Source organism: Dasypus novemcinctus, chromosome 8, assembly GCF_030445035.2.
Source record: "Dasypus novemcinctus isolate mDasNov1 chromosome 8, mDasNov1.1.hap2, whole genome shotgun sequence".
NCBI classification, from domain to species: domain Eukaryota; kingdom Metazoa; phylum Chordata; class Mammalia; order Cingulata; family Dasypodidae; genus Dasypus; species Dasypus novemcinctus.
In genome coordinates, this window is record NC_080680.1 from 41,815,659 (window position 1) to 41,842,098 (window position 26,440).

The window sequence follows — 26,440 nt, forward strand, 5'->3', positions numbered from 1 at the left end:
ATTGTATGTGGTAAGTATATCTCTGGGCATCGCTGCACCTCATGGTCAGTGGTCCACATCATAGCTCACACTCTCCCACGTTCCATCCAGTGGGCCCTGGGAGGATCTACAATGTCCGGTAATTGTCCCTGAAGCACCACCCAGGACAACTCCAAGTCCCGAAAACACCTCCACATCTCATCTCTTCCTCCTATTCCCTGCACCCAGCAGCCACCATGGCCACTTTTCCCACACCCATGCCACATTTTCTCTGTGGACCTTGGATTGGTTGTCCATTGCACATCTATGTCAAGAGGAGGCTTAGATTCCACATGGATCCTGGATGCAATCCTCCTGCTTTCAGTTGTAGGCACTCTAGGCTCCATGGTGTGGTGGTGAATGACTTTATATTGGTTAATCTATGGTAGTCTGCAAAATAGCAGATGTTACCTATTGGTTACTATTATTTACTAACCATGTTCTAAATTTTCCAACGGCAAATTTGGCGATAATGGACATACTTTAATTATCTGGATATAGATAAGAAATTTGAATCTATGCAGTAAAATAGTCCCTAGTTTGTTTTGATTTGTTTTTCTTTACTTTTTGCTTTTTTCCTCCTAAAATATAGTATGTAATATTGTAATATTTAGCATATGCCAGCAATGTCATTCTCTAAAGAGGGCTTCTTTCTTTCTTCTTTTTTTTTTGCATTCCAAAGCTGAATACCAGGATCTTAATGGTATTTTAGGAAGAGTCACCTCATTCAATATAATCTTGCTCTAAGGAGTTATTTCAGGCTTAAAAGTTTAATTCAACACTTTGTGAAGTAGATAAAAGGCTTCGTTTCTCAATTGAAGGATGGAGAGTGAGAATGGAAGTGAGCCTTTTTAAAAAAACTGCTAAAAAAATAGACATGAAACCATCCCTCCGTAAGGAAGAGTACATCTTTATCTTAAAAGTCTTTTTCTTGGTTGATTCTGATATGCACCTTTCCCTACCTTCCTTGATGATGAGGACTCATGCATTTCACTAGACACACTTTACACATAAACCCTGAAGGGCTCTTATATCAACCTGCAGCTCCTCCTTACCAAGTACTGTAGTTACCTGCCCAACTGCGACAGCACTTGCATCTACTGGTCTCATCAATCTACATTCTCTGGCTTCCAGATTCTGGGGGCCCCTATCCTGTAGATTCTTCTCTGTATACTATACAAGGGCTAAGCTATGGCCTTCTCATCCCTGGCTTCAAGTCCCTAATGTAAAGGTTCCTTATCTCTGTTTAAAGTTCATTTTAGTCATGTTTTATCTGTTGACTTTATGGAAAAATGGGCTTCCTTCCAGTTTGCTCTACGAGCTCCTTGACTTTGAGCTTCATGAGAATAGAGAGGAGAGCAAATATGGCTCAAGTGATTGAGGATCCTGGATTCAGTTCCTGGTGCCTCCTAAAAACAACAAGCAAAACAAACAAACAAAAAAAACAACTCAGGGGAGCTCTGACTTCCCACATATGAGGTCCTGGGTTCAATCCCTATGCCCGGTACTGAAAAAAAAAAAAAAGAGAAAGAGAACAGAGACCATATCCATTGTGTTCACTACTTTTCTCCCCAGCAGCTACCACCTAGAAGGTGCTCTGTACATACTTTTTTTTCTCTTCCCTCCCCGCCTCCAGCTGTCTACTTTCTATGTCCATTCTCTGTGTGATCTTCTGTGTCCGCTTATATTCTTGTCAGTGGCACCCAGAATCTGTGTCTCGTTTTGTTGTGTCATCTTGCTGTGTCAGCTCTCCATGTGTGCAACACCACTCCTGGGCAGGCTGCACTATTTTCATGCTGGTTGGCTCTCTTTACGGGGCACACTCCTTGTGTGTGGGATCCCCTAACACGGGGGACATCCTGCGTGGCATGGCACTCCTTGTGCACATCAGCACTGAGCATGGGCCAGCTCATCACATGGGTCAGGAGACACTGGGTTTGACCTTGGACCTCACATGTGGTAGGTGGACGCCCTATCCGTTGGGCCAAATCCTCTTCCCAACACATACTTTTGAATGAATGAATGAGGGAGAGCTTCCTGACTAACAAGAATTCCTGTCAGTCTCTAGCTAAAGTGTCAAATGACTCTATTTTCAACCTGGTGCAACTCTCAGTGGGAACAGCCTTCTCTTCCATGCTATAGCAACAGGAGAATGATTTAGACATCTTTTGTGAAGAGAGAGACTTCCTGCCTGGGATTCTCCCTGAAAAGGATGTCCATGGAGCAGCCCCTTGCTACTGCCTTTGTTTTTTGTTTGTTTGTTGGTTTGTTTTTAAAGATTTATTTATTTATTTAATTTCCCCCCCTCCCCTGGTTGTCTGTTCTTGGTGTCTATTTGCTGCGTCTTGTTTCTTTGTCCGCTTCTGTTGTCGTCAGCGGCACGGGAAGTGTGGGCAGCGCCATTCCTGGGCAGGCTGCACTTTCTTTTCACGCTGGGCGGCTTTCCTCACGGGCGCACTCCTTGCACGTGGGGCTCCCCCACGCGGGGGACACCCTTGCGTAGCAAGGCACTCCTTGCGCGCATCAGCGCTGCGCATGGCCAGCTCCACACGGGTCAAGGAGGTCCGGGGTTTGAACCGCGGACCTCCCATATGGTAGACGGACGCCCTAACCACTGGGCCAAAGTCCGTTTCCCGCTACTGCCTTTGAACCTTCATTAAACACCCCTCCATCAGTACTCCAAACCATTCTCATTTAGATATGCTATGCTAATTAACAGCCCTTACCTATTGGAATATGTTGACCCAAATTTCTTCTTCAAGGATATGGACTAATGGGGCTAAATCTACTTGTTTTTCTTCTTCATACCTGAGTTAAATTAAATTTTCTTTGAGCAGCAGGTTAGGGAAAGTTCATTTTCTGTTCTTTCTCCTAAACATGGTGCCCAAGATTTTTGGTAATTGGCCAGGCAGATCCTTTATCTAAAGCAAAACGGAAGAAGACCCCTGACCATAGCATCCATTAGTGAAGTGAGAGGTGGCACCATCCCACTGCTTTTTTTTTTTTTTTTAAGTGATCTCTTATCCCACTGCTTTTGAGTTCCCTTCCAGGTCAGTTAAATAGAGAGAAGCAGCCCTACTAGAAAATATAAAGGAGACAATTACAGATAATTTATTCTGCTTATTTATTCCTTTTGTGGAAGGTCTAAGTCCCTAACCAGACTTTTAGAGAGACCATATCTCTTTTTCACCTTGAAGGAAAAATAAAGAAAATGAGTGTTTCACTTCCTATGTTTGTCACATGTGCTCTGTTTCATAAGATAACTTTTATTGCATTTTTATTGTTGATATAATACATGATTATTGTTTAAAAACAGAAAATATATAAAAGCAATAGAAAGAAAATAAAAATCACGTATAGTCTACCATACAAATGTAACTACTGTTAGCATTTGCTGTTTATCTGCTATCATCCTTTTAATATGCCTTTGAAATTTATTTTTTAATAAAACTGGATAATAATCTTTATACTATTTTTTAATCAAAAACATGTCGTGGACATCTTCCCATACTATCAAATATTGCCATGAGGTATCATTTTGATAGTGCGTAGATTCCATTATATGGATATAATTCATGTGCTATATTTTTATATAATTTTTATCGGTAGATTGAAAAAGTCCTTCAGCAAGGAGAGATTGGAGACTGTGCAGAACCCTATATGGTTATCAAAGAAAGTGATGGTGGAAAGGTATGACATTTTGAGTATTGTTAAAAGGGTGACATCTAGAATAAGCAGATATTTTTAAAAGTATTCCACAAAATAGTTAATGGAATATAGTCCATATTATATCCCCAGATGAGACCCTGATAACTTGTATTTAAGCAAAAGAAGAAAGAAAAATGGGTATGATAAATTTTAAAAGAAATAAAATATTTAACTCACTTATGATGATATATACCAATTTTATATTATACCAATGTATAGGAACTTGGCTAGGGCAGAGCCATATCCTGTTGCCTTGCTTCTGTGACTCTGATCCAGCTGTTGGTAGAGCCCTGGGAAACCTTGAAACTAAACAATGCCAGAGCTCTACTGGCCTTCCTCGAGAACCAAGGCAACTGTCCTATCTGATGTGGATCAGTGGGAATTGGCAGTGACTGCTATACGCTAGAAATTCATGAGTACAGCATAGGTACTGGGCCTATGAGAAGGACATCTTTTGTCAGCACAATTTTGTAAGCGTTCCCAATGTGACTTTAAAACCACGACCTTTCTGGAATGAGTCTTACCTAATCAGCATCCTACTACAAACTTATAAATTTCAAATGAGTTCTGAACTCAGTACATTTATTGGTTGGTTTTCTTTTTTAATCTGCCTTTTTTCCCCTGAATCTAGAAAGCACAGCATAGGAATACTGTCAACCTAAAAAAAGGAAATTGTTAGGAAACTTTATACATAATTTTGGAGTTTTCCAAGCCAGCTTTTAAAAAACAGGTTTTCTTGGGAGTTTGATAGATGATATAAAGTAAATTTTATCCCAAGATTCCCTCATGTGAATCCGAGTCACATAGCTAACTCCTAAAAGAAGCTCTTGTTGGTTAGCTGGTATAGCAAGCCTCAGGGATATTTATAGCTGGAAATACAGTTTACTAATTGAATGTAGCTTCTCTTTAAACCCCTCCTTTTCAAGTCTTTGTTTCCTCATCAGTTAGACTTCTGATCCTAGTTGAGTCATTTTTCTGCCTATTTCTTCTTTTTGATCACTAGTGTAGGGTTTCAGAGATGGCCATGTCAGAGGCAGTTGATGATGCTGATGCTGTATTATTGTTTGATTGTTTCTTTCCATTTTCCTCTAGAGTAAAGAAAAGGTTGAAAAACTAAAAGTTCAAGCTGAGTCCTTCTGCCAGCGTTTGGGGAAATACCGGATGCCCTTTGCCTGGGCTCCCATAAGCTTAACAAATTTCTTCAATATCTCCACCCTTGAAAGGGAAGTAACCGATATGGAGACCATGGTTGGTAAGATTTTCATTTGCAGTAGGAGGTGGAGGGCTCTCCATTGTAGCATCTCTGAGGTCAACTGCTTATTATTGGAAACTTGGGAAGCAGTAAGGTATGGGGAGTGAGAGGGAAGAAGGAGATAAATAAGAAGAAACACAATTATGGCTGAAATACAGATTCATGATTAGACAGGGATCCCCAAAACAATTGTCATGAATATTTGTGGAATGTAAATACAATCTACTTTTATAATAAGATTTTTTGGTTGGACTTTCTGGATGATTTGACACTTTAAAAGATTAATTTTCAGTAGCCACCCCTTCTTGAAAGTAAAATTCTTGAAAATAACAAGAAAATGTAATACCCATCAATAGTGTGTTTTTTTTTTAAAAAGGCCACCATGACTGGCTTCTAAACTTCAGAGAAGCCATCTGAAAAAGAAAAACTCGGGTTTCTCAGCACAGTTTCCAATCCCTTAAAGTTTATCTTGCCAAGTGCATTTTTTTAAAAGTGGGTGCCAAAAGGTTATCTAGGTACTGCTCTAACTTACTTAGTGTATTTCTCTTTTTATTTTGAATTGTTAATATCGTAAACTAATTGGGTGTGGAGCTGATCAAGATTACAGAGTTTTCAATTGGGTCTACCACCACCACCTGTGGTGGGGTTTCTGTTTTCCTAAATGTCTTAGTATCCAGCAAATAGTTAAGTCTGTGTTCCCACTTGTCATGCATTCCTTAGCTCCATGACTTCTGAAAGTTGTATTTAGTAGGGGAGTGGAAGAAAAGGTATTTTGTTATTGCTGCTGCTATTCTGAAATTATTTTGCTTACCAACCAGAACTCCTGTGTTATTTCTGGTTTGTCAATGACAAACCTCACTTTATTGCATCCTGACCGTCACACCATAATTTTTTTTGAATGCCAACTTCTATGTTGACCCAGGTAACCTTATTTGAAAGTGTTATGCATAGAGCTGAGAGAGCATGCTAAGCCAGGTAGGTTTAAGCACTGACCATAGTGGGACTTCAGTAATAGGGAGGGAGGGAAAGAAGAAGGGGAATCCAGGCCAAGGATAAATTAGGCCACAGGGGCTGATTCTTAAGAACTAACCAGAAGATGCAGTATATTCTACTGAGACAGTAGGACAAGTTCAGGTGGGCACTGGTAGCAAGAAGCTCCAATTCAGCATCAGAGCAAGAATCAAGGATATCCTCAGAGATAGGAGTTGGCAATATTAGAGTTCTGAGCAATTTGACCTTTCACAATAGGACCCTGAGTTTTACAATAGAAAAACAGCAAGATCCCCATCTAAATCCCGCAAAAGGATGAGAAACAAATAAGCCAGGGTATCAGGGTCTAGTCCAGGTTTGGGTGTGATTCAGAGTTCTAATCCCCATTACGCAGGTAAACCAAGACCAAAACTCACTTCTGCTGCCTGGTTCATACAGTGAAAGAAGAGGAAAGCTGGGAATTAGCATGTAAAAAGGCCAACCCTAGCATGCTTGGATCATGACCCCAAATGCCTTCAGGGGCATTTGAGTACATGCCACTCCCAATGGAATTCAAATGTAAAAATAAAGCAAAAGTAAACACAACACTGTGCTTACTAAATAAAGCAAATCCACAGGCTGCTTTGGAGCCTTGCTGGGAGGCATCTGGTCTACCCTGATCTCCATCCAGGAAGTGCTATGGCTGCTCATAGCCTCTCTGCTCTGGTCATAGGAGGATTGGATACTCAGGCATGCAGAGGAAGAGCATCAAGAACTCCAACAAAGGGACTAGAAAGCTGTGGGCCAGTGGTGGAAAATTTTCACTCAAAACAAGGATGGTCATGTTCACTGTTTATGTTCTGTGATTTTAAACATATATGTGGAAGCGGATTTGGCTCAACAGATAGACTATCCGCCTATCACATGGGAGGTCCAGGGTTCAAACCCAGGGCCTCCTGACCTGTGTGATGAGCTTGCCCATGTGCAGTGCTGATGCATGCAAGGAGTGCTGTGCCATGCAAGGGTGTCCCACATGTAAGGGAGCCCCACGTGCAAGGAGTGCACCCTGTAAGGAGAGCCACTAGCGCAAAAAAAGTGCAGCCTGCACAGGAGTGGTGCCACACACATGGAGAGCTGACGCAGCAAGATAACACAACAACAAAAAGAGATATAGATTCCCAGTGCCGCTGACAAGAATACAAATGGATATGGAAGAACACACAGCGAATGGACAGAGAGAGCAGACAACTTGGGGGGATTGGGGAAGGGGAGAGAAATAAATCTTTTTAAAAATAAACAAATAAACATATTTGGTAAAGTTATGTTTGAAAGTTAATAACTGCTTTTGTACTCAACAGAAAGTCATACTTTGGAGTGATAATTGTTTTCCTTAAAGGGAGAAGCTCTGTGGGTGAGCGGAGGAGTCTGTCCCAATCTAGAAGACTTTCTGAAAGAGCCCTCTCGTTGGAGGAAAATGGAGTTGGATCTAATTTCAAAACCACCCCCGTGACTATTAACAGCTTTTTCAAGCAGGTTTGTCTCCACATTACAACTCTGTCTGAATTTGTTGCTATATTGGCATGGTTGCTAGAGCCAGAGGAGAAAATATATGTAGTGATGAGGCTTGGAGCAAGTTACTTAACCTCACCAGACCTCATTTTCATTATCTACAAAACAGGGATGATGGTATGTGCATCATGTGGCTGTAGGAGGGTTAGATGACCTGATGCATGAAAGCTGTTCTCTGAGTGCCTGATACACAGCAAGTGCTCCAGGAACGTCAGCTATTTTATATCATAAATTACACTATTTGGACTGACTCAGTCAATTTCTGAGCTGATTACTAGCCTTCTCCCCACTGTCCATTTGCAAGCTTTCCAGGGCTGTCTGCTTGCTCATAGAGAATGATCATCCCAGATGGCATTCATTGTTAGCTCAGTAAACATTTAGACTATGTTTAAAAAAAAACAAACAAAACACCTTAGATTTGGTTTGACTTTGTTCTGGAAAATTTTCCATAGCTTGAACAGTCTTCCCGGGACATTCCAAGGGGGTATGTTAAACGTAAATGCAGAGGGGATGCTAAGGGTTTCGTGTCAGATAACGGGACAGTACAGGAACAATGGAGTTTCTATTCTGGTTCACACCTTCCCAATTGTCTTACCTTCTGGGTTAAGGTACTTGATTTGACTGAGTCTGTGCTTTCTCACCTATACTGGAAATAAGGTGTCCCTATCTGCCTCACCAGGTTGTTGTGAAGCTAAGAGATGTCTGTGTGTCCCTTGGCAGAATCCCTATCACCCAGTATTCACATAGAGGATAGCATTTATGATTTGCCTTCTTATTCAGGCAAATGTGAAGAAATTGAGGATAGGACAAAGATAGACAAGTGCTTCTTCCATCTTCAAGTCCTTGAAGAAGGAAGTAAACTTATTCTGTGTTGTTCCAAAGAGTAAAACAAGCAACAGTGGGTTGTAATTAAAGGGGAAGATGATTTGGGCCAGAATTTCTGTTGGTCAAACAGACTTCCTTAGAAGTAGAAAAAGCCCCATCACCAAAAGGAATGATGAGAGGCTGAGTGACAATAAGTTGGGAGTCATAGAGAAGGAATATTTGATCAGAGATGGAATTAAGTTATTTTAGTGTATCCTACAATTCTAATTTCTATGAAAGGCATGCTAGGAAAAAAAACTTCAAAGATAAAAAGGCCCCCCGGAATAATTGGTCCCTAACCCAGGAGTCAATGTTGCAGCCACACTAATACTGATTCTTCTCTTGGCAGGAGGGAGATCGCCTTAGTGATGAAGACTTATTCAAATTTTTAGCTGACTACAAAAGATCTTCATCTTTACAGAGAAGAGTCAAGTCAATTCCAGGTGTGGATGACTTGTCTTTATCCTCTCTAACTATGCCAGAACCATTCATGATCAGACACATTATTCGTCTAATGCTGGAATTTTTAAAATCACGTTTACCGAATTAAATGTGAGGTTTTATACCTGGGTTTAAGAATCTGAATTGGTCTATATTTTTGGCAAATCTATTGTTTTCTTTCTTTTTTTTAAAAAAGATTTATTTATTTATTTAATTCCCCCCCTCCCCCAGTTGTCTGTTCTCTCTATTTGCTGCATCTTGTTTCTTTGTCTGCTTCTGTTGTCGTCAGCGGCACGGGAAGTGTGGGCGGCGCCATTCCTGGGCAGGCTGCACTTTCTTTCACGCTGGGCGGCTCTCCTTATGGGGCGCACTCCTTGCGCGTGGGGCTCCCCTACGCGGGGGACACCCCTGTGTGGCACGGCACTCCTTGCGCGCATCAGCACTGCGTGTGGGCCAGCTCCACACGGGTCAAGGAGGCCCGGGGTTTGAACCGTGGACCTCCCATGTGGTAGACGGACGCCCTAACCACTGGGCCAAGTCCGTTTCCCTCTATTTTTTTTTAAAGGATTGCTTCTTTAAATTAAGATCATGCTTTAGATCAGGATCAGATAACTGTTTGAACAGAGGGGCCCCCTTTTTCCAAAAGAAATACTATAGGGAACCCCTATTCTTAAGAGAAGAAGAAGTAGTAAAAGTCAGATTCTCTGGTAGAAGGTAAATGTATCTTCCTTATCCTCAGTTCATGGTCCATGAGGTTCTTCTCAGCATCGTAGGGTAACAGGGAACCCAATTTGAAAACCACCAATTTTTAAGTTTTACAATGCATTGAAGTTACTATGTACTATCATAGGGTGGCAGTTCTGGAAGGGACTTTAAAGGTCATCAGTTCATCCTCACACAACTCAAAAGTTGCCATGATATACTTTTTCTCAAACTATAAGTAATTACTTAGAAATTTCAAAACTATTACACTTGAAGTTCTCTGATTGGGCTTTATATTATTCTTGCAACAGTCCTGTGAGTTTGAACTTATTTCAAAATGAAAATGTTCTATTTTTTTTTATTTTAAAAATTAAAAATTCATACTAATACTTTATAACCTATCTTTATTTTCATAAAAGAAGATATAGTACAATAACCTTTCATCAGATCCTCAAAACATGACAATATCTTATTAAAAGGGTCCTATTTTCTCTTTTAGGCTCACTTAAACTGGAGATTTCCCCAGCTCCAGAGACACTTAATTGCTCTCTGACTCCTGAAATGTTGCCAGTGAGACCCTTTCCTGAAAATCGGACCCGTCCACACAAAGAGATTTTAGAATTTCCAATCCGGGAAGTATATGTCCCTCATACCGTGTACAGGTAAGAAGCAAGACTCTTGGAAAACCATTGAGCCCACATTCGGGATAATGCTTTTAGCCTTCAAACTATCTTCCTACTTTTATCTATTTTTGGGAAAATGAAATGTGGCATTTGCATAACTAAGGAAAATTGCTAGACTTCTTTTTCTAAAGATGGTTTATTCAATTCTCTTTAACAAGAAAGAATTATTTTAGTCATAATCTTAGGATTATAGTGGACATAATCTTCCAGAAATGAAAAATACTTCCTAGTCATTACCTCATTACCTTTGTTTTCCTACGTGCAGAAGGACATAAGAAAAGAATAATGCAACCAAAAATGTCCTCATTGTCTAAAGGATAGGTTTTAGCTTGAGACCTGCTCTGTGCAATAGAAATTACAGGAATGATGGAAATGTTCTGTAGCTGTGCTGCCCAGTATAGTAGCCACTAGCCGCATGTGGCTAATTTACATTTGAACCGGAGCTAGTGCAATGGAGGGACTGGATTTTTTATGTAATTTAATTTTACTTAATTTAAATTCAAGTAGGTGGCTGGTGGTACCATATCAGAGAGCACACAGGACTGTCAGGTTGGGCTGCCTCAGGCTCTCCTAGTCTGGCACGGTGCCAGCTGACCTGAGTCATGGGTGCTAGGAGGGAGTTTGTCAATCCACCATTCAGAAATGACATTTTGTTGTGGGGTTGGTTATTTTGTTTTGTTGTGTTGTATTTTTTTAGAATTTATAAAAGAAAAATAATATTGAGTAAGTTGAAGTCCCCTTTATCCCCAGTCATAGCTTTGCCCTTCAAACATTGCCATTATCATGAACTTAAGTATGTTCTTCCGTTGTCTCTGGTTTTATACATACACATGTATCTGTGAATGCTGAATGGTATTCTTTTTATACTCACTTAAAGTTTACATAACTGGTTCCACATTCAATGTGTTCTACTATGCTTTGCTGTTTTCACTCAGCAGTATGATTTTTTTCTCTTTTTTTGTTTGAGTATTACCATGGACTCATGAGTTTTATTACTTCAATGTGTTATATACTCACAGTTATTCTCTTTTTTACTTGGATTTTCACAAATTAAATCAATGGGACTCCCTAAGAACTTGCATTTTAGAAATATCAATATTGATTAGCATTCCTTTTAACTACTGTATAGTATTCCTTTGTGTGACTAGGCCATATTTTATTTTTCCATTTGCCTATTGATAGGCATTTTTTCCTCAAATTTTTTGCTCCTACAAACATTGCAGTGAAAATTTTTGGCTGTGTTGCTTTGTGCACATGCGTGAAAGTTTCCCCAAGGAATCTGTCTAAACGTGAAAGTACTGGGTCACAAGTTAAATTCAATTTCAGTTTTGACCATACTGCAGTTTTTTTCCAAAATTGTCCCAGCTTGGAATACTGCCAGCAATGTGTGAGTTCCTATTTCCCCAGACCCTCACCCACACTTCCTGATGTCGTGAGACTGAAATAAAAGAGCTCCAGAGCCCTCCCAATCCAAGTACCATTCCTGCCTTCCACATTTCCAGACGAGAAAACTGAGACTTTTTCTTAAGTGAGGATAAATGAGTAGTTCGTCAAAATCATGAATTACAGTGAGAAATACAACCAACCATCCACATAGGTAGAAATGTCGCTCTTCCTTTGAATATTTGCTGGGTACACATGTATTTCCTCCATATAATTCTTCCTGAAGCAACACTTTGTTTTCCCTCCCTGTTCCTTAAATACAAACTTGGCCCCAGGTCCCCTTCCTAGACAAGGTAAGCATTCCCAGGATGCAGTACTTTCAACTACCCATCCCCTAGAGATAAAGGCATGAAAATGTTTGTCTATGGATGCCGTGCTTTGTATCTTTCTAGCAACCTTACCCTCTCATTGAAAAAAAAAAAATTGTGTCATTGAAATAAACTTGCACGAAATGAATTCTATAGGTATACAACTTCCCCTCAGCATTTAATCACCCAGAGGAGGCATTTACGACCCTACACTTCTTGCTGCAAATGTTATCCCTTAATTACATCACAGCAGGGCTCGGAGTGTATTGGTGCGCCCTGGGTGATTCAGAAATGGAGGCGTGCTAAGGAGGACAAGCCTGGCAGATCACTGTGGACCTTCCTTGGTATCATGAGAAACATAGCCACAGGTGCACAGTGAAATGCTTTAGCTGTGCCGTGCACTAGAGAAATGCAAAATCCACCCGGTAGAAACCAGGTCTCTACTTTTAGAAATGGTAGATGAAAACGCTTCCCTCCAGTTTGGTCACAGCGCCTTGTCTTGGCTCCCAATCACCATATTTTATCGCTTTTTCCAAGGAAGGACATTATAGTGAACTTGGTTCTGAATTCAGCTATGCAAAAGCAGCGAGAAACGCAGAAAAATCTTGTCTAAAGCTCTCTTGCTGTCATTAAATGTGTACTCGTTCCTCTCCAATGCTCACACGTTTTATAATTGTTTTGATGAGGTTGGTCTTGACAGTAAACCCAGTCTGAGAATAATTCTCCCCTTTCTCACACCTCCACTCCCATTTGCAAGATGGAAATGGAAAGAATCAAGCCAGGTAAAACTGGTAAGTTGGCTAGGTTTGTCTTGGGTGACCTAGCCTTCTCATTTCTCCCCATTTTCCCCTCCATTTTCCCCTCACCATCTTCCTATTCCTCAAAACACATGTAACCTCTTTCTTTTCTATCTTCTCCACCACAACCCCCCCATCCCAGTAAAAGTTTCTTTTAAAGATAAGATCTCTAAACTCACTCACATTATGGTATCATTAACAGGTATGACTTAAAGTTTTCTCTTTCTGAGGAGTATTAACATTTCCTTAGGAACAGCCATTCCTGTTTCTTTTAGAAAAGTTTTCCTTTTACTTGGTTGCAGAATTCGAGACTCTTAAGGGTTTTGGCAGGCAGGGTAACTGTTCCCATTGACAGCTGCTAATTCTGAGCCTCTAATCCTGGTCACTGTTGTATCCTTTCAGGAAATCAGATAAATGAAAATTATAATTTACCGAGAAGATAAATTCAGGGAGGATTCTTTGTTTTATAGAGGATTCACTTCATGAATTTGAAATATGGCCTGACTTATAAAAATGTGAACAACTTGTGCTTTTGGAGAATACATTTATTGGGCCCCAGCAACAGATGTCTATGCTGACAAAGCCAGGATTCAAATGTCAAATTCCTGAACTTAGCACATCAACTGCAGAGCTCCCTGAGGTGGAGAAAACTATTCCGTAGCTGTAAAGGCAGGTGTTGCCTGGCCTTGAGTGTGAGTGCTGGTCAGTCACACGTTATGGGAGTCTAGTGTTGGTGAGGGTTTCAGCTTGACTCAGGTGACCTTGACCTCGAGCATCAAGTCAAGTTGGCTTGGGATAGGCTGATACTGCCTTCCAGCCCTCGGCCTCCCGGGCCCTGCCCCTTCTGCTGCTCTGAGTCAGGGATTCATTCACCTTGTATTATATGTGAGCAGTGCCCCTGGCTCAAACTCTACCTCGTTCTAACTGCTTTAAGCAGAAAGACTAGATGGGTTATAACAGAAGTTGCTGGATTCCCAGAACTATCCCAGCCAGCCCCTGCAGAGCGGGCACTCAGAAAACAAACACATTCTGAGGGGAGAGATCAACCTCTAGAGCTAGAGTGTTAAACTCAGGAATGACCAGCGTCCCCCAAGCCAGGGCTTTGCATCTCTGCAGTGCCACATCCAACCTCCTTGGCTTAGAGGCACCAAGCCAGATTGGGGTTCCCTAAACAGACCCAGGCAAAAACTTTGAAAATTCATAAGCAGAAGGAAAGTAATTTTTAAAAGTAGAGCAGAACAGCTGAAAAAACAATCAGGTGGATAAACAGGATTATCTAAATCTGAGCCTGACATTCCTTTCTCCATGCCCAGATTAAGAAAATACTAGTTGTTAGCCTAGGAACACGTTTGGGCCAACTCCTGGCCTCTTTTCCTCTTGGCCCAGCAGCTGGGGATGGAGACACCAGCTGTCTTCTTTTGGGGGCAGAGTGAGGACAGAATGGTCCAGGGCCAAGGCGCAGGGAGGCCTTCAAGGGCACTTTATCCTGTGGCTGCCAGGGGGCATGTGTGGAGATCACAAGCGTTGAAGTTGTAATGAGCTTGTTAAGCTCCTTGCCATCCCTTCAACTGGTGATTACATTAAAGAAATCACATAAAGTGCTTTTTCATATCTCATCCCAGCCCCCGAGAGCCTCTGAAGTCCTGTTTATCCAATTACCAGATTGCTGTGGAGGACTGTGCTTGCTGAGAACAAGCCTATCAGTTGAAACATGATTTCTTTGATGGATAATTAGCTGTTCTCAGGCCTCCTCCTGTTCAGCCGAATGTTCTCAGACCAGAGCGAGCCTGGGGTCTGACCTAACAGGGAGGGCCTCCTATATCACAGGGCAATCTCAGGAGTGCTACCAGACACATCCTACAGGGGCAAAAACAATGGGAATGGATGGGTGTGTGAGCTGAACGCGAATGAATTTCTGGAAGTTATAATTGAGTGGATAGAATGTCTAAGGAAAGGAATGAACCAGAAGGAATTCCAGATGAATTCATTAGGACGGCGTGAGGGCATCAAGAGTGGGAGGGTCCCTGAGAGGGACCTTATTTTGTCAAGGGAATGAGTTCCCGGCTTGAGCCCAGTTAGCTGTATGTGTAGCGCTGGGGGACCGGGGTGGGGAAGGGTGGCTGCGCGCTGGCGGCACTCATGGGGCTTGTCTCCCTCCCATTCCGGATGTCTCGGTCGGGGCAGCAACCCCACCGTACACGTGGATATGAGGCCAGATGGATTTGTCGAAGAATAAATACTTGTCTACCAAGAACCTGCAACACAGCAGAAAACCTTTACATATGAGGACAATGTTTTTTAAATAGCACGTTGCTCCTTAGGTGCTCTAAGTATGTCAGCGTTATTGCTAATTAATGGTTGGTAGCGCACAATGTGATTAGCCCTTCCCTTTAAATCACTAGCCAAGCGATGACTTATTCAGTCCCTTGCAAAATAATAGCTCTCCATTCGTCATTGTTTCTTCGTTTGACTTGTATTTATTTTAGAATAGGTAGCCTATTCTAATGCTGCAGAATTTAAAAGGCACAAAAGTGCCTCTGGTGACAACCCCCACTACCACTCCTTGACCTCCAGCCACTCAGTTCCCCTCTTTGGAAGAAGCCAACTCTTAACAGTTGCTTGGGTATCACTGCAGAGATAGACAATGTACATGCAAACCAATACAACCAGTACAAAGTAATTTTCTTTCTCATTGTGGCATAATCTATACACTGTTCTGCACCTTGATTTCTTCACTCTACACTGTGTTGTAGAGGGCCCTTCTGTATCAGAACATAGAACTGCTTCGTGCTTTTTTTTTTTTTTACAGCTGTACTGAATCTCATTATATGGATGTGATTTAACCCCATACTGATGGGATTTTTAAATCTTTCTAATTGTTTGCTATTACAAGTGATGTTACAATGAAAAATAGTATAGGGAAGCAGTTGTAGCTCAACTAATAGAGCATCCGCCTACCATATGGAGGGTCCAGGGTTCTATATCCAGGGCCTCCTTGACCCATGTGGAGCTGGCCCACATGCAGTGCTGTCGCCTGCATGGAGTGCCATGCAGGGGTGTCCCCTCTTAGGGGAGCCCCACGTGCAAGGAGTTTGCCCCGCAAGGAGAGCCACCCTGTGCAGAAAAAAAAAAAAGTATACATATAACATTTCACTGATGTGCAAGCACATTTATTTGGTACATTCCTACTTTTTATCCTTTAAAGCAGTGGTTCTTAACAAGGGATCTGTGAGCTTGAATTGAAATTCAAAAAAGCATTATTTTTGTGGGGACATGTTGGTGGTGTGGGTGTGATGTACTTATTAAATAATGCACAGTATAGTGTGGACTTAGTAAGGGGTCTGCGGTTTTCACCAGACTAGCAAAGGGGTCCATGGAACAAAAAGATTAAGAATCCATGCTTGTAAGGAATGTTTAAAGAACTCTGTCCTCAGTCTAAGACAACCCTGAGTCAGTCCTTATCGATTTTACTAGGCTTAGCAAAGAGTTGCATGTGGAACAGAAGCTATTATAAACAAATGATTTATTTAGGAACAGCAGTGCAGCCCAGACAAAATCTAGTAATTTGAATTAGCCAAGTAATGGAGACAGAAAGCAAAGTGAATTCCTAGTCTGAACTATCCAGATTAATTGTCTCCCTACTTGAGTTTGCTAGTAGCAATCTATTATAAATCAGGAACACAATTCTCACTTTCCTGATGCTTTGCTCCAAAACTTGACCATCCTACTTCTTCTTGTAAGAATGGAAAAATCCAGGAGGGAGCTGGTAACTTAAGATAATTTACCAACAGTTGCAGGTTTTACAGATATTCTTGAGTACCACAATTAGCCACTTGGGGGCAAAATTTGCTCACTTTCTAGATTCAGGCACACTTATCTTTTTGGCTACAAAGCAGATGGATGGCTGATTTTTTAAAAAAATAAATTTTATTGGTACATACTAATAAAGCATACAATCCATCCAGATTGTACAATCAGTGGTATTTGGTATAATCACATTGTTGTGCATTCATCACTTCAATCATTATTAGAGCAATTTCATTACTTCAATGATAATAAACAAAAACCAGACAAACAAGAAAACAAAACTCTTCACCTCTCAAAGTCTTGATGTTTCTCCTGTTGTACATAGCTGCTGTTTCTGGCTATTCTTGCATAGTTATTTATTTATTCAGCAGTTTCATTGAAGTAGATTCACATATCTTATGATCTATCCAAAGTATATAATCAATGGCTTTTTTTATAATCACAATATTGTGCATTCATCAGCACAAAAAATTTTAGAACCATTTCATTACACAAAAATAATAACAACTCCACACCCCTTAGCATTCCTTCCCCATCCCTATCTAACCATTAATCTAATTTTATCTTCATAAATTGATTTATATTTATATTTTATATAAAAGGGATCATACAAAATGTTACGTGATATATTTAGTCCATAGAAGCACAGTCATACAATATTTGTCCTTTTGTGTCTGACTTGCTTCACTCAACATAATGTCCTCCCGGTTCCTCCATGTTGTCATAGGCTTTATGACTTCGTTTCTTCCTACAGCTGCATAATATTCCATCACGTGAATACACCACAGTTTACCCATTCATTGGTTAATGGTCACCTGGGTTGTTTCCAATTTTTGGAAATTGTGAATAATGCCACTATGAACATTGGTATGCAAATGTCTGCTTGTGTCACTGCTCTCAGTTCTTCTGGGTAGTGATATTGCAGAGTCACGTGGCAAATCTATAGTCAACTTCTTTAGGAACTGCCAAACAGTCCTCCACAGTGGTGTACCATTCTACATTCCCCAAAACAGTGAATAAGCGTTCCTATTTCTCCATATCCTCTCTAACACTTATAGTTCTCTGTCTTTTCCATAGTGGCCATTCTGATAGTTGTGAAATGATATCTCATTATAGTTTTGATTTGCATTTCCCTAGTCATTAGTGATGTTGAACATTTTTTATTGGGTTTTTTTTTTTGTCATTTGCATTTCTTCTTTGGACAATTATCTATTCAAGTCTTTTGCCAATTTTTTAATTGAATTTTTTTTTATTGTTGAGTTGTAACATCTCTTTATATATCATGGATATTAAATCCTTATCAGACATGTGGTTTTCAAATATTTTCTCTCATTGAGTCGGCTGCTTTTCACCCTTTTGACAAAATCCTGTGAGAGAAAAAAAGTGTTTAATTTTGAGGAGGTACCATTTATCTATTTTTTCTTTTGTTGCTTGTGCTCTGGGTGTAAGGTCCAACAAAATACCACCTACCACAAGGTCTTTAAGATGTTTCTCTATGTTTTCTTCTAGTAGTTTTATGGTCCTGGCTTTTATATTTCAGTCCATGATCCATTTTGAGTTGATTCTTGTATAGAGTGAGGTAAGATTCCTCTCTCATTCTTTTGGTTATAGATATCCAGTTCTCCCAGCACCATTGTTAAAGAGACTGTTTTTGTCCCACTGACATGGACTTGGTAGGTTTGTCAAAAATCAGTTGGCCATAGAAGTGAGAGTTTATTTCTAGACTCTCAATTCTATTTCTTTATACTAGTACCATGTTTTTTGACCACTGTAGCTTTGAAATGTGTTTTAAGGTCAGGCAGTAAAATTCCTCCCATGTTGCTCTTCTTTTCCTTCAAATGCTTTTAGCAATTTGGGTGTACTTTCCCTTCCAAATGAATTTGGTAGTTGGCTTTCCTATTTCTGTAAAGTAGGCTGTTGGAATTTTTATTGGTATTGCATTGAATCGATAAATCAGTTTGGGAGGACTGACATCTTCACACCATTTAGTCTTCCAGTCCATGAACATGGAATGTCTTTCTATTTGTTTAAGTCTTCATTTCTTTTGGCATTGTTTTGTAGTTTTCTGCATATGGGCCCTGTACTTCTTTGGTTAAATTGAGTCTTTTGGTTGCTATTGTAAATGGAATTTTTTCCCCTGATTTCCTCCTCAAATTGTTCAATACTAGTGTACAAAAACATTACTGATTTTTGTGTGTTGATCTTATATCCTCCCACTCTTCAGAACTTGTTTATTAGCTCAAGTAGCTTTGTTATAGGCATTTCAGAATTTCCTAAATATAGGATCTTGTCATCTGCAAATAAAGTTTTATTTCCTCTTTTCCTATCTGGATGACTTTATTTTTCTTGTCTAATTGCTCTAGCCAGAATTTCTAGTACAATGTTGAATAACAACGGTGACACTGAGCATCCTTGTCTTGTTCTTAATCTTAGAGGTAAAGCTTTCAACCTTTCCCCATTGAGTACGAAGTTGGCTGTGGTTTTTCATATATGCCTTTTATCATATTGAGGAATTTTCCTTCTATTCCTATCTTTCAAAGTGTTTTTATCAAGAAAAGCTGCTGGATTTTGTCGAAGGCCTATTCTACATTGATTAAGATCATCCTGTGATATTTTTTCTTCAGTTTGCTAATGTGGTGTGTTACATTGATTAATTTTCTTATGTTGAACCAGCCTTGCATACCATACCAGGAATAAATCCTACTTGGTAGTGACATATGTCTTTTGATATGCTGTTGAATTTGATTTGCAAGTATTTTGTTGAGAATTTTTGCATCTATGTTCATTAGAGAGACTGGTCTGTAATTTTCTTTTCTTTTTTTTTTAAAGATTTCTTTTACTTATTTCACTCCTCTCCCCCCCCACCATTGTCTACTCTCTGTGTCCATTCATTTTGTGGTCTTCTGTGTCTGCTTGCATTCTCAGCAGCATTGGGAATCTGTGTCTATTTTTGCTGCATCATCTTGCTGTGTCAGCTCTCTGTGTGTGCGGCGCCACTCCTGGGCAGGCTGCGCTTTTCTCACGTGGGGCAGCTCAATGTGGGGCACACTTCTTGCATGTGGGGCTCCCCTACACAGGGGACACCCTGCATGGCAAGGCATTTCTGGCACATGGCAGCGCTGCGCGTGGGCCAGCTCATCACACAGGCCAGGAGGCCCTGGGTTCAAACCCTGGACCTCCCATATGGTAGGTGGATGCTCTATTAGTTGAGCCATGTCCACTTCCCATGTAATTTTCTTTTCTTGTATGTCTTTATCTGGCTTTATGATATTGGCTTCATAAAATGTGTTGGGTAATTTTCCCTCCTATTCAATTTTTTGGAAGAGTTTAAACAGGATTAGTTTAATACTTTTCAAAATGCTTTATAGAATTCAACTGTGATTCCATCTGGTCCTGGACTTTTCTTTTTTGGGAGATTTTTTTATGATGGATTCAATCTCTTTAAATGTGATTGGTTTGTTAAGTTCTTGTATTTCTTGTAGCATTTGTGCATTTCTAGGAACTTGACTATTTTATCTAGGTTATCTAGTTTGTTGGCATACAGTTGCTTATAATATCCTCTTATGATCCTTTTTATTTCTATGGGGTCAGTCATAACTTCCCTTCTTTCAGTTCTGATTGGGTTTTTTTCATCTTCTCTCTTTTTCCCTTTGTTTGTCTAGTTAGGGCGTTGTTGATTTTACTGATCATCTTAAAGAACCAGCTTTTGGTTTTGTTGATTTTTCTCGATTGTTTTTGTTGTTGTTGTTCTCAATTTCATATATTTCTGCTCTAATCTTTATTTTTTCTTTCCTTCTGCTTGCTTTGGGATTGGCTTGCTGTTCTTTTTCTAGTTTCTCCAGTTGTTCAGCTAGATCTTTGATTTTAGCTCTTTCTTCTTTTTTAATATAGGCAATTAGGGCTATAAATTTCCCTCTAAAAACTGCCTTCACTGTATCCCATAAGTTTTGATAAGTTGTGTTCTCATTTACATTTGTTTCAATATATTTACTAATTTCACTTGCAATTTCTTCTTTGACCCACTAATTATTTAGGAGTGTGTTGTTTAGCCTCCACACATTTGCAATTTTACCTCTTTCCCATCTATTATTGACTTACAGTTTCATTCCATTATGATCTGAGACGGTGTTTTGTATAATTTCAGTCTTTCTGTATTTATTTAGAGCTGCATTGTGACCTAACTTGTCGGTCTATCCTAGAGAAAGATCAATGGGCACTTGAGAAGAATGTATAACCCACTGAGTTTGGGTACAGCATTCTGTGTATGTCTATTAGGTTTAACTCATTTATTGTATTGTTCAATTTCTCTGTTTCCTTGTTGATCTTCTATCTAGTCATTCTATCTAATGATATGAGTGATATGTTGAAGTCTCCAATGACTACTGTAGAGATGTCTACTTCTTCCTTCAGTTTTGCCAGAGTTTGTCTCATGAATTTTGGGGCAAAGATATTTATGACTGTTATATCTTCTGATGGATTGTCCCTTTTATTAATTTATAATGGCCTTCTGTATCTCTTACAACTTTTTTGCATTTAAAGTCTGTTTTGTCAGATATAGCTACCCTTACTCTTTTTTAGTTAGTATTTGCATGGAGTATCTTTTCCCAGCCTTTCACTTTCAGCTGGTTTGTATCCCTGAATCTAAGGTGAGTCTCTTGTAGGTAGCATATGGATGGCTCATATTTTTTTATCCATTCTGTTAGCCTATATCTTTTGATTGGGGAGTTTAATCCATTCACATTCAATGATACACTGTAAATGCATTATTTACTTCCACCATTTTATTCTTTGGTTTTCATTTCATATCTTATTTTTGTCTTTTTACTCTTTTGGTTATCCTTTCTGCTATTCTATCTTCTATACTCTCCTCCAAACCTCTCTCTCCTGTCTTTTTCTTTCAGGCTCTAAGGCTTCCTTTAATTTTTCCTGCAAAGGTGGATTCTTTTTTTACAAATGCTCTTAGTTTCTGTTTGTTTGTGAATATTTTATACTCACCTTCGTATCTGAAGGACAATTTTTCTGGATAAAGAATTCTTGACTGGCAGTTTTTCTCTTTTAATATCCTGGTTGTATCATACCACTGTCTTCTCACTGTCATGGTTTCTGATGAGAAATCTGCACTAAGTCTTACTGGGCATCCCTAGCATGAGTCATTTGCTACTCCCTTGCTGTTCAGAATTTTCTCTTTATCTTTGACATTTGACATTCTGAATAGTATGTGTCTTGGAGTAGGTCTATTCACATTTATTCTGTTCGGTATGCTGTCCTTCTTGGACATGTAAGTTTATTTCTTTCATGAGAGTTGGGAAATTTTCAGCTATTATTTCTTCAAATACTCTTTATGTCCCTTTTCCCTTCTCTTCTCCTTCTGGAACTCCCATGACATGTATGTTGCTGCATTTCATGTTGTCATTCAACTACATGAGCCCCTGCTCAATTTTTTCAATTCTTTTCTCCATTTTCAGTTGTTCTGTCTGTGGTATCATTTATTATTTCTTCTATGATTTTAAGTCTGCTGTTGTATGCCTCTAATGTGTTTTTTATCTCACCTATTGTGCCTTTCCTTCCCATGAGCTTTGTTATTTTCCTATTCAGGTTTTCAAGTTCTTCTTTGTGCTTGCTCAACATATTCTTTTTTTTTTCCCCCTAATGTCTTCTTGATGTTGTTTATCTCTTTAGCCATATTGTCTTTCACCTCATGAATTTGATTTTGAAAGTTTGTGTGCATCTCATTAATTAGTTGTCTCAAATCCTGTCTCTCTTCTGGGGCTTTGATTTATTCCTTTTCTTGGACCATGTCTTTCATTTTCTTAGTATGGCTAGTAACTTTTTGCTGCTATAAAGGCATCTGATTAGGATGGTGAGTTCACTCGGATGCTCAATTTCTCTTTTATAGGATTTACTGGTGGGAAGATGTGTGTTAATGCTCTTCTCTGATTCTTGTTTCAGTCTGTGTCTTTTGGATTGTTTAGTTGCTCAAAACTGGGCTCTAGATCCAGTAATGGGTTACAGAACCACTTTCTAGGGCCTTGGGAAGGGAGGCTATGAAGGCTGTGGAAAAAAACCCTCTCTCCCTTATTTAATTTCCTCATGTTCACTTCCTTGATCTGCCAGCAGATGGTGCTCTTTGGCAGCCCTCTCAGTTAAGTGCCTGGTGGGAGAGTGTTTGCTGCAACACAAACTGGATCAATGCAATATAGGTTCCTGCCTGGAGGCTAAGAGCCTCACAATTCAACCTTTCTCAGAGACAGTTCTCCAACCTCCTCTGGCAGCCTCCTCCCTTTTCCTGGGTAGGAAATAACTCCACTCCCCTCTGCATCTTCAACAATCAGTAGAGAGGAGGATTAAGAGAGTCAGATTTCTTTAGTCCTGGATCTCTTTAGTCTCAAAGTTGGCTCCCAAGGCAAACAACGGTACCTTGGAAGGGGTCATGGGGCACAGCAGATAAATTATGTGGGTCAAAAGCTAAGTCAGCCTTACGCTGTGTCCTTCTCTCTTCCCTTTTCTGGGGAGGTGGATGCCTGGGGCCCCCTTTGTCTATAGCTACATCCCAGAGACCTGAATATTCAAAAGTGTCCTTAGTGTGGGGAGGGTACCAACAGTAGCAGCTGCAACTTTTAACTCAATTTTGCTGTCATGATTCTTTCCTTTTGTCGCATTCCTTCTGGGCAGTGTCCAGCCTTCCCCTGGTGTCCTAGACCCTAGAAGATTTTTTTCCAGGCCCTTTCTGCCTGTCCTCTAGCTTTTTTCTAGGAGAGAAGAGAGTCCTGTGACTTTCTAGTCTACCATCTTCCCAGAAGCAGATTGGTGATTTTTAAAAGTAGAAAACCCATTGTAGCACAAGACCAAAAAAAGCTTTTTGCAAAGGATTTTATTCTAAACTGTCCTCTTCTGCCTCCTTTCACTGGCAAGCATGACCTTAGAAATCTGACACTTTTTTTTTTTTTTTGAAAGATGTAGTGGGGAGAGAGACCAAGAAATATACCATGTGGTAGAGAGGGAGAAGGGAGAGAAATCTTTTCTTTTTAGGGGTAGGGCTGGGAGTTGTTCACTGTATGTATTTACACATCCACCAATCCTGTCTCATATACAAAGCTAAGATAAAATGAAGCCATTACCTGGAACCCATGGGTGAGGCAGTAATGAAATAGTAATAAAGAGATGCTGCTGTATGATAATGTCTCTGATTCCACACGCCACACCACCACATCAGTGTTATTATTTTACATTTATCCCATTTGAATCTACCATGCTTCAGTATTACTCACCTTAAACAACTGTCCTAAGAAAAAGCCTACTCTCAGTTTAATGGTAGAGAATGTCATTTTTCTGTAGATCCTTTTCACAGGATCCAGTAAAAAAGCCCTTGAGGCATCCTGTTTTTACATGGGTTGGGGTATAAGGTTGTTGGGGGCAGAAAGAACAGAGATGTGTGATGATTTTAAGGCAGATCTGGGTCTGCACTTGATTATGACCACAAATAGTTGGTTTAGGTTAGGGGGAGAATCCTAAAATCCAAAAAGTCTCCTTTCTTTGATTTCTATACTTTTATTAATTTTTCATATTATTATTTTAAAATCAGTCCTTTGTAGTGTCTAGTTCTCTTCTGATGGAATATTCTGGAATATTCTTTTGGATACTGTTCCCTCTTATTTCTATTGCCACTTGGGAAAAAAATCTCTACCTTTTGGCTTTTGGCTTTTCATCCTTTGTTCTTACTTGCTTTATGATGCCTCAAATGGCAGCATCAGACTTCATTTACTCTTCCTGCACAGGATTTGGCAGTCTCTAAGCAGAGGTATTTTAGCAGCTCCTTTGCAATGGATGTCCTGTGGTTTCAGAATTCAGACAACAGGTTCTTGGCCCATCTCAGCAGAAGTCAGTATGCATACCAGGGGTGGAAATACTAGAAGCTATGCTAGTGTTTTACTGGGGGGAAAAGTGAGAAAGTTGAGTGTAGAGGTGAGGGGACTGCGGGCTAGCCCTACAGCACAAAGTAAAACAGAACTATGGGTAGGGAAGAAATGAGTTTTGACAGTATAATAAGGTAATTTTTTAAAAGCCATGACTAATCAGTTGGATTCAATATATCTTTTATAATTTAAATTTTTTTTTCATTTACCTGCTAGCCTAAACAGCAGCTAAGGTTACAAAACTTCCAGTAAGGTACCAGTTCTACCTCTTTGTCTTTTATTCTTTGTTTGACAGCCTTCAAAATGTAAACTGAGATTCATGCTACTGTTTTTGGAAATGTAGTTTAATAAAGATGAAATTGGGGTGGCAGACTTGGCCCAGTGGTTAGGGCGTCCGTCTACCACATGGGAGGTCCGTGGTTCAAACCCCGGGCCTCCTTGACCCGTGTGGAGCTGGCCCATGCGCAGTGCTGATGCGCGCAAGGAGTGCCGTGCCACGCAGGGGTGTCCCCCGCATAGGGGAGCCCCACACGCAAGGAGTGCACCCCATAAGGGAAGATGCCCAGCGCAAAAGAAAGTGCAGCCTGCCTAGGAATGGTGCCGCACACACGGAGAGCTGACACAACAAGAAGATGACGCAACAAAAAGAAGTACAGATTCCCATGTCCCTGACAACAACAGAAGTGGACAAAGAAGACGCAGCAAATAGACACAGAGAACAGACAACCAGTGTGGGGTGGGGGGAGGGAGAGAAATAAATAAATCTTAAAAAAAAAAAAAAAAGATGAAATTAGAAGAACTCAACTTGATGGCTCTTTTTCATGTTTTTTTAAAATTTATTTATTTCTCTGGCTAAAAATTATATATTTAGCAATAAAAAAATCTCAAAGGCCATTTCTCATCCTTTCCTAGAATTACAGTTTTTAAAACCAAGCCAGGGGTTTCTTTTGTGTCATGCCACTTTCTTGATGGAGGTGGCAAATGGGCAGTGTTTTATCTCCCATCAGTATTTTAAAGACAAGACCCACAGCTTTCCTGAAATTGCATCAAATATTTCATGGGTAGGAAGGAAACCAGTTTCTTAATATTATTAGTCAATTTCCATTTCTCTTGCCTCAAGGATGGCATACGCAGATATACCATATACTCTGTTTTGCTGTTGAAAAAAAGGCGGGGTGGGAAGACTCAGAAACCTTGGAACTCATTCTCTTTGGCTCAGGTTTGGATGAATTTGCCTCTGGGAGCAAGGGCACCGGAATAATTCTTCAATTAATCTTAATTTTGTCCCTTTCCCTCCTCTCGTATAGCTCTTCTGAGCTTACTTGTCCTTCCCCTCACGCCCATTTTTATGAGGGGGAGAACTTGGCGTCTCCTGGTCTCCACATTTGCAGACATCTCCCTGTGCTCGCCCTGCTCACTCCAGCTGGGATTCCGAGTTGGGCTCTTTCACACCCTTCGTGCATCGCGGCCATTTGCGTTTCTTTGACTGCAGTCATTTCTAGTTCACGACCACGGAGCGGGGTGCAGCGAGTGGGTACACCACCCAGGGTGCGTGGATGCTACTTTAATTCTTTCATAACATCAGTGAGCTATTTGTCCTGGGAGGAGGAGAGGCGGGGGGAGATGACTTATTCTCCTCAGCAGGTTTGCTTTCCCTGGCGGAAGGAACTGATCAAGGATTGCTGCCTCGTTTTTAAAGGACAAACGTCAATTCGTGGTCTGTCCTCACTGTGCAGAGACGCAAAACGATAACAGTTTTGCTCCCCTCCCCTCTCCCAACAACGTCTTGAAGCCAGTGAAACTTTGTTTAGACTGAACAGGAAGGGCAACCTGAAGGGGAGACGTGGGGGAAAGAGCTATCGCGGAAGGGGAGCACACAGCGTGCCCGACACAGCGCCAGTGCTGAGGGAGGCACACGGGGTCAGAGCCAGGAGGTTTGCACCCTGGATTCCACCGTAGACTGGGC

The 26,440-nt window shown here is 40.4% G+C and overlaps 1 protein-coding gene across 3 annotated transcripts in view; it reads left to right on the plus strand.

Annotated features, from left to right (window-relative positions):
• The window catches only part of DOCK8 (dedicator of cytokinesis 8), a 246,921-nt gene that overhangs the window by 107,023 nt on the left and 113,458 nt on the right, over window positions 1-26,440 (plus strand). For all 3 annotated transcript variants that reach the window (XM_058301712.2, XM_058301715.2, XM_058301713.2), the window contains 5 exons: window positions 3,628-3,708; window positions 4,819-4,978; window positions 7,344-7,480; window positions 8,730-8,823; window positions 10,023-10,185. In XM_058301712.2, coding sequence (XP_058157695.1) covers window positions 3,628-3,708; window positions 4,819-4,978; window positions 7,344-7,480; window positions 8,730-8,823; window positions 10,023-10,185 — 635 coding nt within the window. The remainder of the gene's footprint in view (window positions 1-3,627; window positions 3,709-4,818; window positions 4,979-7,343; window positions 7,481-8,729; window positions 8,824-10,022; window positions 10,186-26,440) is intronic.